Source organism: Piliocolobus tephrosceles, chromosome 5, assembly GCF_002776525.5.
Source record: "Piliocolobus tephrosceles isolate RC106 chromosome 5, ASM277652v3, whole genome shotgun sequence".
Taxonomy (NCBI): domain Eukaryota; kingdom Metazoa; phylum Chordata; class Mammalia; order Primates; family Cercopithecidae; genus Piliocolobus; species Piliocolobus tephrosceles.
The window spans coordinates 118,281,222-118,296,321 of record NC_045438.1 but is presented as its reverse complement, the minus strand read 5'-3'; the positions used below and the strand labels follow the sequence as shown (position 1 = coordinate 118,296,321).

Below are 15,100 nucleotides of genomic sequence, written 5' to 3'. Positions count from 1 at the left end.
AACCTAATGCTACTGCTAAACAGTCTACACTCCACCACCACCAGTGCTGTTTCCAAAAGGAAAGAAGAAAAACACAAAAGAGGGGGGATATGGTTTGGGTTGGGGAGTGAAAGACAACATTTTACCTAAATGTAAAATCTTGTCTCAAATCTTTATTCCCTTGCATTTTTCCTAAATCCATTGCCAGTTACACCATTTCCTGATGATGGAAACTTGGGACTGTCCATCACCATTATTTATTTTTAAAGTTGCTGAAAAGTGTAAGCCACTGCCTGATTTTGCCTTTCAAAAAAGGGGAAAGAACCCAAATTCAATGTGAATATGGAAAGACCAGCATTGTTTCCACTTGGGCGAAGGCAGACACCCCAGTCTGGGCAAAATTGATTCGGGTGGTTGTTGGAAAAAGCAGCTTTCAGCATCCAGGGAGTGGAACCAATAGAGATGAACACTTACCCATATAAAAGGAAGCTTTAATTAATATATATTTCTATCTCTAATATACATATATTGGAGCTAGATATCTAGCTTCACAATAAAATGTGTGCAAATACTCTCCACAGATATGAGTCCCCACCTCAGTCGGTATAGAAAAGCATGATAAAGGTTGGAAAAAATGGATAAAAATGTTGAAAGAACCTCCAGTTCCTTATTAGGCGAAGATACAATATTTATTCCTTGTCTCCTGGGATAAATCTCTTCTGCCTATTGTCCTCCCAGTTCTCAGTGCTGATGCTTAATTTTCAAAACTTCTATATTACCAAGGGACCTACGACATCAGCCAAAGAAATACTCAGCAAGTACAAAATCTGTTCCAGGGAGCTGCTTTTGTGCAGAGGGAAAATTTTGTTCCTACAGGTTTTTAAGTGGGTACGAGGCAAGGAGCTATCCGATCCGGGCAAAACCATTACAATTTAGATATCTATCTATAGAACATTTTTTTTCCTTTAAAAATTGGAAAATATAAGAACTTTGGATTTTTTTTCCCGATTCTTTTTTTGGAGGGGGAAATTGCATCGTAAGCTTTCGGAGAAACCCAACATGTCAACTACCTTTCCGGGACTAGTCCACGATGCCGAGGTATTATTACTTTTTTTTTTTTTTTTTTTTTTTTTTTTTTTTTTTTTTTTTTTTTTGAGCGCGCGTGTGTGTGGCGGCGGCGGCGGTGGCGGCGGCGGTGGCAGCCTCCCCTGTCTCTAATCTATATTGGACCGTTACGTTTAATTATAATCTGTCTTTCGGGGGAAGTTAAGGAAGGAAAGGGGAGAAAGTTCGTTATGACATCTGTCGCCAGGGAGGGCAACTCTCTGCCACGTTAAGAAACATTTGCCATAATGAGCGGGAAAACATAATCTTAATAATAAAAGGGAGGGGGGGCGGTGAGGAGAAAGAGATAGAGACAGAAAAAAGATTCTCAGAAAAGCAAAGAAAAGAGACTGATGGGGGAGCAGTAGGTGGACAAGGGGGATGGGGAAAACGCACCCCTTTTGGAATGGGCTTATTCAAGGAAAGGGAAGCAGAAAAGAGGGAGTCGGATTCCCTCCCTCAAATGACTAAGGAAGGGAGGAAGTTGAACGATTTGCACACTGGATTTTTAAAAATATATGGACAATGATTTTGAGCAGCCCGGGCCGAACATCTCGGCATAGACAGGCGCAGAATTTCGATGCTGGGGTCTAGTTGGAGAGGCAAGGCGGCGCGGGCCAGCGCTCTTTTCGGGTGGACTCGTTCCTCTGCTACCGCGGCCCCGGAGTCAGTTGCAAACTTGGATCCCAACGCCAAGCTCCCTGCACAAGTTGGGCAGGGGCTGTGTGTGTCTCTGTGCGCGTATGTCTGTGTGTGTGTGTGCGTGTGTGGTGTCACCCGCACCTATATAGTGTGGGGGATTTTTTTCCGCTCTCTCGACTATGAGGACGAGGCCGCCCACCCCCAGTTCGCCTGTTTGCAAAGGCTCTCTGGTGAAGACGCTGAGACCTGGCTTCGGCTCGGCCCGAGTCTTAGGCGCTCGCTTTCCTTGGAGTGCCAGAGAAAGCTCCTGGCTCTGGGAGAGCCGCGCCTTGGTTGCAAAATGACAAACCTCAAGTTTTTCTGCTCTCCCTTTTCCCCCTCTTCCTTCCAGATACGTCACGACGGATCAAACAGCTACCGTTTGATGCAGCTTGGCTGTCTGGAGTCCGTAGCCAATTCCACTGTCGCCTATTCCTCCTCCTCTCCTTTAACTTACTCCACCACCGGCACCGAGTTTGCGTCCCCCTACTTCTCCACTAACCACCAGTACACCCCGCTCCACCACCAGTCCTTCCATTACGAGTTTCAGCATAGCCACCCGGCCGTCACCCCCGACGCCTACTCTCTGAACTCGCTCCACCACTCGCAACAGTACTACCAGCAGATCCACCACGGGGAGCCCACCGACTTTATTAACCTGCACAATGCGCGGGCGCTCAAGTCGTCCTGCCTGGACGAGCAGAGGCGGGAGCTGGGCTGCCTCGATGCCTACCGCCGCCACGACCTGTCCCTCATGAGCCATGGCTCTCAGTATGGAATGCACCCAGATCAAAGACTCCTGCCAGGGCCCAGCCTGGGGCTGGCCGCCGCGGGAGCAGACGACTTGCAGGTAAATAAGCATGCAGCGAATTTGTCTGCTCCCTCCCCTCTTTGCCCTCCCCCTCCCGCCCCATTAAGGCTCCGACTGTAAAGCGTCTCTCTCTTCTCTCTTCTCTCTCTCTCTCTCTCTCTCTCACACACACACACACACACACACACACACACCCCACTTACGGAAAGTTATCAAAACAATTAGAGGAGGAGTGTGCCTGTTCTTTTCCTCTCATTGGATCCAGGCATTTCACCTGGACGCGCGGGAGTCAGGGCGGCTGCGGCCCTCAACCTTTGGTTTGTTCTCACAGAAGTCTTATGTGAATCAACATTTGTGACCCTGAGGGAATAAGGTAGAGGAGATCGAGAAGTCTGGGGTTGGGCCAAATGGACTCAGAGTAAGACCCAATAAATTGATGACCAATCGTACCCTCAATCTCCGCACTTCACAGGGTCTTCCGAGGCGTCCCAGGTGTTTGTCTCAAACTGAGCTTGTGGAGATTTTACTACAAATAGGCTTGTTCTAAGAAAATTGTTGGGAGCAGAAGTTTTACCAAATTCACTAGATATCTATGGAAAGTAAAGAATCGCAAATGAAAATCTCAAAGGTCTATCCCAAGGAAATAATCTGCACAGTGCGCTTTACCGGGGTGTAGGTTGAGTTCAATTCTCTCTGCCTGATGTGCACTCAAAACCTCAGCCCAGTTAGGTAATTTACAAGTTTATTTTTGCTCTTCAAGCCATTACATTTTTTGTAAAATGCACCTCCTTAAAAAGACAAAAATGAGGCAATAAAGGTAGCGAAAGAGGGGAAAAATAAAGAAGAAAGGGAGGAAGGAGAAAAGGAAGGAAAGAAGAGAAAAAGAAGAAGGAAGGAAAGAAGGCAGGTATTCAGACACTGTGGAGGCTATCACTCAATCAGATGATCCCTCTTCTGTTTTATTTCTTAACACATGTTTGCACATTCTTTGCCAACAATAGAATTTATGAGTATGCAATTATGTTGCCATAGGCATATTTAAAACAAATGAGTCCATAAATACCCAGAAAAGAATTCAAAAGACCCGTATTTTTAGCTCCTTTTAGCTGAAAGTGCAGTTCTATCTGTGAGTTCCTACTTTTTCTGTCTGCACGAAGCTGGCCACCTTCTTCACACTCTCCAGGACAAATAGGGAAATATTCTAAGAACACAAGTTGGAGACGTAAGAGATCCCTTGTTGCGCACAGAAAATCTTTCCTCCTCATTTACCTTTGAGCAAGAGATTATTTTAAAATTAATGTGAAAGCCCTTACAATTCCAACAAAGAGCCATAGCAGTAAGATCGGTACACAAGAAAAAAGATTTGGCTGCATAAACCTTAACTTTCTACATTTATATTCACAAAATAATTTTATACGCTCAGGGCATTTTTACATTTTTCACAAGGATCCCCTTATGTCTCAAGAGGGAAAAAATCTGCCATTCAATGCTTAGCTCAACTAAAACCTATTTACTCCTTTTAATAGCCGCGTCTGTTGCTGATTTTTTTGTATCTGTACAAATTTTTTTTCTGTGCTAGGCACAAAGCCGGGCATTTTTCAAAAGAGGGGATTAGAACATTTGCAAGCACTAGACAAAGAGCGAATCCCGTGCAAAAGGACACCGTAGTTTATCCCATTTTCGACTTAGTGCCATTCAACTGGTCATTTATGCAATGTCATCCGACCAAACAACATGTTTTACTTATGAGGGAAAAAAGTTTGTTAAGTGAAGAAACCAAGGTTCGTTTCTTCTAAGAAAATAAACATTGTAACCGTGCGCCAGAGAGTGGGAGGAAAAGTAGTTCACTGCCTTGGAGAGCTTTGAGACGGTTTATCATCTACATTTTAGATATTTTGAAACCTTTTCTTCAGCCTATCTCTTTTTCCATATACAAATGTCCCTTTTCTCTTTTATTACTCATATTGAAGCAAGATTACTCTTACTAAGGGACACACTCCAAGATACTAGAAGAAATATAGTACTGTGTGTGATATACGTTTATACCCTTACATAGATATATCCATGTATGTATATATCATAATATATATCCATCTTTATCTATCTAATCTATGAATGCTATGTAGCAAGTTTGTAAATCTGACAAGTTATTTTCTTCCACTATTCTTGCACCAAGTTGGCAGAATGAAAAAGAAAGAGACATAGCTACTTCTAAAACAAGAAATGGGGAGGGAGTGTGTGGGAGAAACCCGTCTCTCTCCTTTTATTTCTTCCTTTTTAAAACATTCATCAGCATATGCCTCATTTCAAATGCAACAAATGTAAATATACTTTTCCCTGCACAGAATTTTAAGTGAAAGTCCAATGGTTTGGAGGGCGGTCTAAGTCTGCCTAACAGATGCAAACAGTCTTGTGGCTTCAGTTCCATCTTTGAGTCCCCTAAAAAGATTTGCTATGGCCAACAAAGGAAACTGTCACACCTTTTCCCATCACCGCTTTAATTTATGCTCAGTCTCCAAGTTTTTTTTTTTCATATTGATTTGATAATCACTTTAAGGCAGAACATTTAAAATAAGAAAGAGCTCGTGAGTAGGTTGAAAAGGGGGGTCTTACAGGCCTGCCTCAATATGGTGAAAATGGGGAGGCAAAAGGGAGCCAGGGTTGTAAAGGTTGTTTTGTAAAGTGGGTTTTTATTATGCACCGACTCTCTCCGCATTTACTTAACTCTTCACGGGCTGTTGGGTAGGTTAACACCCTTCAAGCCCTCTTTCATGTCCAATACCTCGTTTGTTTGTAAAGGAAAATGAGCCTTTAACACATTTCGATTTGGGAAAAAAGAAAAGGACAGACAGGGAGAAATTTTTATTTTTCTTAATCAAAAATCAGCAAACCCTTTCCATCTCTCCAGCTCCAGGGATTCTTCAATCCATTAGGATCTTGAAGGTCTACAGTGAGTGAACCTGAAGGTTTTTCCTCCATAAGGTCCATTTTGGGTGGCATTATAAGATGTTCCTACAGTTGGGGTAAAACAGAACCTCTATAAGACATCCTGAATCCTGCATATGAAATAGTTCCTCTGTGTCCTCAAGAAACCCACAGTCCCAGACTTGACACTCTAGGTGTGATTTGCTCTACTCAGAAAGTGCTGAGTGTACACTGTCTGTATATATGCTGTGTGTCTTGATGGGGACTCAAAGGGCTTCTCATTCTCTTATGCCAAGATGAAAGACTCCCAGGCACTTTGAAGTGTAATATTGTATGGTGATGTAAAATGTATACCTTAAGATTTATACAACTTTTAGATTGTGGTTTTTCTTGCAATTTTTTAAAAATTATGTTTGCTGGAAAGCTTGCTTCAGCTCAATGCTTGCTTTTAAATGTCTACTGAGACAGAGTTCAGAGATAGGCTAGTCTAAAAGACTTCACCTACATGGTCATATATATGAGTATCCATTTAAGTAATGTTATTTCTGTTTCTTTTATTAAGGGCTCTGTGGAAGCCCAGTGTGGGCTTGTTCTCAATGGCCAAGGTGGAGTGATAAGAAGAGGTAAGTAACAAGTAATACCATGTTAACCCTAGACATTCTTCTCCTATCTGTGACTTTGTTTAGAAGATCTGGTTGTGCTCAGATTCCTTTTCTGATGATTAAGAAAACAATTACACTTAGTCAATTATTCTAGTCCAACACTGGCATATCCACATTTAAAAGCCTCCTTTCTTCCATTAAGGTTTGAACCCAGGCTGTGCCCAGAAGGCTTGTGATAGGAGATATTTGTTGCTCCTCATAGACCAGTAACAGAATCAAAGTTAGAGGCAGAAGGAAAGAAAAAAGAAAAAGGCAGAGAGAGAGGGAGAGAGAGAGAGAAAGAAAGAAAGAAAGAAAAAAAGAAAGAAAGAAAGAAAGAAGCTTCTCACAGCCCCTTCCCCCAGCACTAATACCACATCCTCAAGCAGAGTTTCTTTTTTAGCCCTAAATGTGCTAGCCACAGCCTGGGTGTTTGAGGTGATGGTGTTAGCTTGAGGCTTTGAAGGATTCTGTGAAAGGCTAGATCATTGAGGCTTTAGGGGAGGCTAATGAAACACCAATATTGTAGCTGCCCTTATTTTTCTAAGTGTCCAGAACATTTCTTTCTTTAAGGGAGGGTAGGAGGAGGAGGTGGTGTTAACTGTACTGGATAAAGCTTTCTTGTTCCCATCTGTTGAGGGAAACATCTGAATCCAGAGTCACCCATGGAGTTGGAAGGTGGGGGAAGGCAAGAGGAGAGGAGAGAGCTGTTGCTTTCAGTTCTGGCACTAAAGGGGGCTGTATCTCAGATGTTCCATTTTGACAAAAGGTTTTGAACTATGACGTTCTCAGGGCCTTGAGGCAGTGCAGATTTTGCTAGCTTCCCCTACTTAACTGTACCCAAAGCTTCTGAAGTTTATTTTCCTAGCAAGCTGAGTAACCCGAGCAGCACACAAGGCAAGAGGGACCAGCTGTTATCCTAACTTCATACGAATTAATAAGATGTGGTCTATTCACCAAGACTAATTCCTGCTTCAGGACCACAGTTGTCTGCAGTAACAGAACACTAAAAACTGAGTCTCTTCTGATAGGACCAAATAAGTGTCCTTCAGCCCCTCTCCATCCCTTTGAAAGTTTCTTGAAAGATTTGCTTTTCTGGATAGAGAAATGTGCTGGTAGAAATCAGTGATTCTTTCATATTTAAACGGCAGATTTTACATCCCAATGTCCAATGTAAACTCCATTTAAACTGACGGGGAAAGAAAACAAAGGGTGCTTTCCGTTTGAAACTTGGGTATTGTTCTAGTGGATGTGGGTAGTTTACATTAAATTTAAAAGAGCTACTCAAATCATGTTGGTTCACCCTATCGAGATTAACACACACACACACACACACACACACACACACACACACACCACATACACACACACTAGTGGTATACCTCCACAAAGATTTTTTAAATGAGGAGTATTAAGCTTGCCATCCACGCTGGTACTCAGACATATTGAAATGGAATAAAATAGGCTCAAGACTGATGAATATTGAATGCACGCTGTTGGAGGAGGCAAAAAAAATTTACACAGTGAACAGGGGACCAGGTGAGATGTGCTGATCAGGGGTCTGTTGGGACGGGTAAAAATAAGGTGAGGCAAGAGCACTCAGGGCGCGTAGAGACGTCGGTGGTGCTGAAGGACAGCGCCACTAATTAGGTACGGGAGCCTGCTTCTCCCACAGTCGGCCTTTTTGCTACTGCAGTTTTGCATTCAGTTCCACACTTATACGAAGATCACCTTCTCATATGCTTGGAAACTGCATCTGAGCATAAGATATCTGACAGAGGGTGGAATTACTTGAGGCTGAGGAGGGAGCTGGAGAGGAAGAGGCTTTGGAATCAATTGAATTTCTGGGGAGAGATGTATTGGACACCCTCTCACCCCCTCACACAATTCCCAAGAAAGGCCAAAGCTCTTAAGTATCTCCAAAATGTTAGCTACTTTATCAGAGTCACAGAAATTATCCTCCTTAGGTGATGCTTTATTATTCCTGTAGAATTCGGTCCCTATTCTTTTCACCTAAAAATCGTCGTTGAATCTGCTGCTTGAAACCAAATATTGATGTCATATGAGAACAGTGAAGCTACGGAGAGAAAGGGAATGTAACTTGGGGTTTACATCTGTCTTGTGTGACTAAACCCCCCTTCGTAGGAATTCAGATTTTAGCTGCTGAGTTTATTCCATTTCCACGTGTCTTAGAGAAAGGCCAGTTAACCTAGTTGACCCGTGGAAAGGAGGGTGTGTGTCTATACGTGCCTGTTTACTCTGAAACAATCAATGTTCATGACAATTTACAAGTGGGTAGCAAGAAAATGTATTCCCAAAAGAGGGTGTATATTTTGCTGCAGCCTGCCCAGCCCCTCATCTCAGAACTCCCTTTTACAAAACCCTAAAGAAGCCTATTTTCTCAACTGTCATGATAGTACCCAGGACCCCAATATCAACAGCTCAGACTATTTGTGTTCATCAAAAATCAGGAAGACATTAACTCAAGTGTTCTACTATACTGCAATACTTCATATAACCCGATATTGTCTAACAGCTGAGATAAAATTGTGTTTCTTTTCCAGTTCATGCTTTACAGATGACCCACCACATAAAACATAGTTTATTGCGAAGCACAACATTTCACCATTTTCTCTCTTCTGCTAAGTTCCCGAATCAATTTACATTTCTAATGGTTTCTAGATTGTACTATGGGAGGAAAAAAAAAAAAAGATTCCACTTTCAAAGACCCCAAATGGTGTTCTTGAAGAAATATAGGTGCCTATGTACTTTACATGAGTTAATCACGGACATTGTCCTGGTTTGCAGTGGCGTGGAGGGCTCGGACGTTCTCAGTTGTTCTTTACATTTGGTGACTTCAACTTGTAAAGAACAAAATAGCGTCGCCCTGACTCACTTTGTTAAGTGGCAATTACATTATTTTAGCCTGTAATGAAGGCCCGATAGCCAAAGACTTCGTGGAAGAGGGGACAGCAGCGAGGTAATTACCACCTAGATAAAATATTTGCCACCGCCTCGGAGGCGCAGCTCCCTGCGCGCTCACTCTCGGTTAATGGTGTGCGCGATTTTGCCCGCAGCTCCGCCACTCCAACCATCAGAACCAATAATCTTTACTTTACCCTGTGCTCGCGTATCGATAGCTTCTTTCGCCTCGGGCGTAGGCTTTGATATGTTAATATTACTGAGTAGCAAATTCTGCAGAGATCATATTAATGTTGTACGTACAGAGTGGAGCTTTGCCTTAGTTGAATATTCAGATACCGGGTTTCAAAAGGCATCTCTTGAAGAAATGAGGCTTCTATTTACAGGAGTCGTCTGTGTTTTTAATCATTAAAAAAAAAGAAAAACCCACTCTTTTTCCCCCCCTGAATCTTCTGAGGCTCCCTTATGGCCTCCTCCCCTTTGTCAGACACCGGTCCCTTTCATTTCTTGCTCTGAGTATTTAATAATAAGTGAACAATGTTGATGACGATGGTGATTAGGAAGCTCATAATAAATGGATCCATATTGGAATCGCAGGGTGGGGGTTCAAGTGGATAGTGGCTGTGGACCTCAGAAGTGGGCTAGATGAGAAGAACTAGCTTTTCCTTACGTGGGTGGAAAGTGACATTTTGGCCCTGGTCTCTTTCGTGAAATCGGGATGGCAACTAAAAAGGGCGGGGGGGGGGCGGGGGGCGGGAAAGGAAAAAAATGAAAAAAGTGGAGAGGGGAAGCGCCCTTGTTTCGCTTTGTGATCATTCTGCCTTGCAGCCCCAGGCTAATTTCAGAAGCTTAAATACTGCCGTAGCCTCTGGGCCACGCGAAGAGGGAGCGGACCCGGCCATGGGCAGGCAGGAGCGCTTTCCTGATTGCCCGTGGCTACACAAAATACAAACTACTTTGAATCAAAACATTTTGGGGGAATTAATATGATCTGAACTCTGCACGTTTTAAGAGAGTTTGAGTTTGTCAGATCGCTTAGAGGTGACTGGCACGCCAAGGCAAAGGCATTTACGCCGCGGTATAAACATTGTCAGATCTGATTTAATTTCTTTAAAAAAAAAATGCTTCCTTGAAATGGAACCTTAGCTTCAATTGCCCAGTCTGCCAATAACAGAGTAGAAGGACCTGACCGCTTTTCCGTTTAGCCGGCCTCAAGGCCGGCAGCAGGCTGCTTGGCAGGAGGACGCGGTTTCCTCTGCTTCTCTGGGTTTCAAGAAGGCGCAGAGCCTAGGAATCCGGGTTGGAGAAAACCGTTGGCTCTTTCAGCAGCTCCTGAAGGAGTACAAATGGAGGAGGATGGGAAGCTTTGCCCTTCTTCCTTTGTCCGTACTCTTCGGATTCCAGATGGACTACCTGGAATCTCTACTCTGGCTAGCCAAAACTCATCTCTATGGTTCATCCATTATGGGTGAAGATAGAGCCGGAGATACACCTCAAGCCTCGCCTGCCTCCTTGGTCCCCAGTGCAGATTCTGCAGATTTGAAATTCAGTCTCCTTTATATGAAATCTAAAACTCTTGTACCAAAGCATCCAGAGGCATGATTTGTTGGAAATCTTTTTGGGGGTTGGGGGTTGCAGAGGGGAAGAACAGCCTACAGCCTTTTCTCTAATTTCTTTAACTGCTTTGAAAATCAACAGAAGCCAAAACACTTTCTGCACTGGGGAATGGGGATTAATCTCCCCCGCATCCCCACCATACGCACACCCTAATATACACCATTACACACCTACCACATTAAAACAGCCAGTCTCTTCACGCACACCTCTCTTTCTTTTGTTCTGCCTAAAATCTACAAAAGAAGAAGCTCATTCGGCCCTGGTAATCCAGCTACATCTGTAATGTTATACCCTTCCCCCAAACAGCACAATTCGTTCCTGACACATCATCAGAGGCCTACTTGATTCCAATTAAGTCCGCATCCTTTGCTGTTTGATTACAATTAATATCTGCTGCCGTGGGGGAGGGGTAACATGGGGGAGGAGGGTTAGGAAGGGTGAGAGGCTAGAGGGGAAGCAGCCGAGAATAATTCTACCCACGCAACTCACAGGTGCACCTCGCAGAAATGCAACCGCAGAACAAACAGGGACAGGAAACTCTTGTAATCGCTTACACATTTTTAATGTGTCAGAAAAAAACGAGCGATCACTGGAGATGAAGAAGGGGAGAAGAAAAATCCCTGCCGTTTGTATTTCTTTCATTTGAATTGTAAACATCTGTTTGGCTGTAAGGCGAACAGAACATTTATTTTGCTCTCAAGATTTGGTCTAATTATGTCAACACCGACGCTACGACGAGTGGGGCGGCGCTGTGGCTTTGGAGAGGATGCGCGCACCGGCCCAGCGCCCGGAAGCCCTCTAGGAAGTATTGATCGCACCTGCAGAGCGCACGGGGCCTCTCGCCACAGCCGGGTGCGTTCTGAGAGGGGGGAGGCGCGGAGGCCGTGCGTGTGGCTCAGAGGCAGATTTAGAGGCTCCAGGGACTCGTGGCTCCTTGGAGACAGCCGCCGCTGTTTCCTCTGCCCTAATAGCCTGGGATAAGAAGAGAAAAAGCTCACCCAGGCGCCGGCGCTTGTCTTTCCCATCCAGTTGCAGCACAGACGGTGGCGGTGTGTGTGTGTGTGTTGGGGAGAGCGGGGTGTAGGGGGATTGTCTTGTCCTACTCCGCAGTTCACACCCTGCAACGGGGTAGTTGTTTAAAAAAAATAAAAATGACGGGGTTGGGTGGCCTATAATCAGGTTGCCAAGGGTGCGTACATCCATTTCCCATTGCACCTCCTTACAAGGTGGGGAGATAAGTAGAGCAAGTGTGAGCGTCTTCATTGTTTAGATGGACAGACTGAGACCCAGAGTCATTCGCCCAAAGTTTCATGAGTCACTAGTTGGTCAAATTCTTACTCGTAGACCAGTACTCTTTCCACTGCTCCACACTGTCTGCAGACACTTGTCCAGACGTCCCCAGCTATGCCAAGGCAGCGAAGGTAGAGCCACTCCATGCTTCTTCAAACCGAATAAGATCTAACAACATATGGCAGCTGGAGGATCTGCATCCATGTATTTTGTGCCTAGTTTTGTCACACCTGAGCCGGAAGTCTCTGGCTGACTTCTTCCTGCAGCTATGGCAAAGTTATCCCTTTTATGAAAGCCATGTCCTAGGCAAAGGACCTTGAGTAGATAGTTTCTGATTTCTTACCGCTGTTACCACAGCTACCCATCAGAATTTGCAGCATCACTGAAAATAGAAAGCCCTATCTCCAAATTCCAAGTTTAAAAATAGTGAACTTTGTGAAAGTATTGCTTCTGTGAACTGTATATGGAAAAGGGATGAACTCTGGGGAAGTTCTGCATGAATACACTGGCTATAGAATCAAAGAGATTCCTAATTGGGATGCTCACTCTAGAATGATTATCACATAATTTTAGTAAGAGCTGACATGTGACACAAGCACCATGAGGAAGTTCAACTAGTAACACTGGGGATGACTACTGTAAATGACTTGGTGTGGGCCAATGTTTCACAACATTCTTCTTTGAGATCTCATCATTACCATCTGTAGTCTGGATTCCCTTAAAGAAGTATCACTCCCTCAGTACCTTCAATCTAGAGACAAAACCCTGGTGATATTGACCTATTACTTTCTTCCACCTCTCTAAAGAATAAATCACTGAGAAGAAAGATATCAGGTTCCCCATGTTGCTGTAAACTCTACAAGTTGCCAAATCTTTAGCCAGGACTAGAGAGTTCCCCAAGGCTGCAGCAATGCCAAGTATCAAAGCAACAGAAATTCCCTTTAAAGATGCTGTGACATAAAAAATAAAAGACTCTATAGTTGATGGCTAATCCTGAATACAAAATAAATCCTTTAGGCAATTTGTGTGTGCATAAAGCATACTCTTAATATGCAGCTTGTGTAACTTACCTAATAAATGTCTACTTGAGCATAAGCCAGAAGCCCAACCTAGATGTAGGAGAGGGAGACTCTGGGCCCAGGGAATTGGCATGTGGGTGGGTAGCAGACTCAGTGGTTTCCCTGGGAGCAGCTGGTTTTCAACACGTAAGGTTCACTTTGCCAAAAGTCTTCCAGTTGGGGAGAGCCTGATCTAACAAATTCTTTTAAAAATGATAATCATCTATATCTCCCTAAATTAGGTTTCTAATCTGCTGAAGATTAGTAAAGATAAGAAAGTTCTAAAATTGTATTATTCCCTACCCTTAGCATCCAAGCAAATAATTCATACATATACTCAAATGCTCTGTTCTCTCACTCATCATAAACTTGAAGCTAACTGGCAACTGGGTGAGATTCCTTGTGTCCTCATTTGTATATTGGCTAGTACGCAAGACAGGAAAGTTTATGTAAGAATATAAATTTGCTTATGATTCATAGTGACTGTGAGTAGAGATCCATTTTTAGAAGAGGGCTATGTGAATTTTGCATAAAGACATTGATTTCTGTTTGTTTAATATATTTGGTTTAGACTTATCTAATTCCTAAAATAGTCAGGATCATAATTCTCACAGTATGACCCTAAAATATGGATTCATTAATACCTACCTTGCTTTCCTGTTCATCTCAAATTTTAAGAAGTCATTTAAGAATTTGTTTTTGAAATACATTTTGCTTCTGTAAGTACAGAGTGAAACTGATAACAAAAGTGAAATCGTAGTTTTAGGTCCAGGAATCTGGGGCAAATTTTTATTATTGTATTTTGGCTTTAAACTCACTAAGAATATGAACAGGGGGAAATCACAGGAGAATTTGATTTTAGCTCCTAAAGCAGGTGTTTACATGGTTTGCCATTGTATTGGCTACAAGTTTGATGTCAAGAAATGGATTTTAATTTGACAATTGAGATTATGAACGCTCAGATTTCTAACTGAGAACAGGTTTTCAGGCACTAGCATGGAGGTTTTGGCAGAGTGCACAGGACCCAACTTCTAGCCTGAAAATGGTTGGCTACCCTGACATTCCCACTGTTTATTCTCCTGGTTTTTGTTGGTTTGTTGTTGTTGCTTTTTGGAGGGGCTTTAGAATGCTTAGGGAGAAAGACCTTGGTCTCCAGCACTTGCAGGGAAAACTTGGGTAACCAAAAGACAGTCAGGAAGAATTCCAGAAGGTACAGGGGTAGAAATATTTTAAGAGTGGGGCAAGGTTAACTTTTTCTGTCTCCTCAGGTTTGGGATCCCTTTGCCTTTTAAAATGTCCTCCCAGGTTCTTTTGCAATCCAGCCCAGGGAAAATACTAGAATCTGAATGCCAGAATTTCTACCACCAATGTAACATTCCATATGTGCTAGTTAGTAAATGAGGGTAGGAGATACCTGGGAGGCAAGTGGTAAGTCCTAGTTCAGTGCTTCTCAAACTTTAATGACCACATGAATCATCTGGGGCTCTCATTAAAACGCAGATTCTGACTCAAAAAGTTTGGAGGTGAGTCTGAGATATTGCACTTCTAAAATGCTGAGAAGTAAAAATATTTTAGACAATGCTCTTCTACCCATTTTTCTTCCCCCACCTACTTTTTTAAAACCTCTTTTCTCTCATAGAACTTGTCCCTTTTCTGGATATGGGTCGTAAGATTGCCCCTAACTGAAGAAGTAAAAACATGATCAAATAGCCAACTTTGAATTTGCCTCAGACCCTTAAAAACTCTGCCTTCAGATTGCTCAATGCATGAGGCAGTTTTGGATTACGGAACTGTATAGACACCATGCTAGCAGGGTGGACATTGGCTCCAAAGTCTTGCTGTGGGGGAGGAATTGGACAGCGGGAAATGCTTCTCAGAGATGATCACCCTTGGATCCTCAAGTCCTCTTCAGTTCTTGTTGACTGCCTGAGGATAGGGAACATATACTGTTGTTCCTGGAGGAGATTGAAGCTCAGGGGGCTTTCTGGAGCTTGGAGACAGAAAGCTTCTGTTCCAGGAACCCCAGCACGGCAAATTGCCTTGATGATTTTGCTACTGACAATTATATATTT

General features: G+C 43.3%; 1 protein-coding gene across 1 annotated transcript in view; it reads left to right on the top strand.

Moving 5' to 3' along the window:
- The first annotated feature begins 511 nt into the window (after window positions 1–511).
- The window catches only part of TFAP2D (transcription factor AP-2 delta), a 59,452-nt gene continuing 44,863 nt past the window's right edge, over window positions 512–15,100 (top strand). Inside the window, exons 1-3 of the mRNA XM_023213099.2 lie at window positions 512–1,077; window positions 2,117–2,614; window positions 6,063–6,123. Coding sequence (XP_023068867.1) covers window positions 1,039–1,077; window positions 2,117–2,614; window positions 6,063–6,123 — 598 coding nt within the window. The 5' untranslated portion in view covers window positions 512–1,038. The remainder of the gene's footprint in view (window positions 1,078–2,116; window positions 2,615–6,062; window positions 6,124–15,100) is intronic.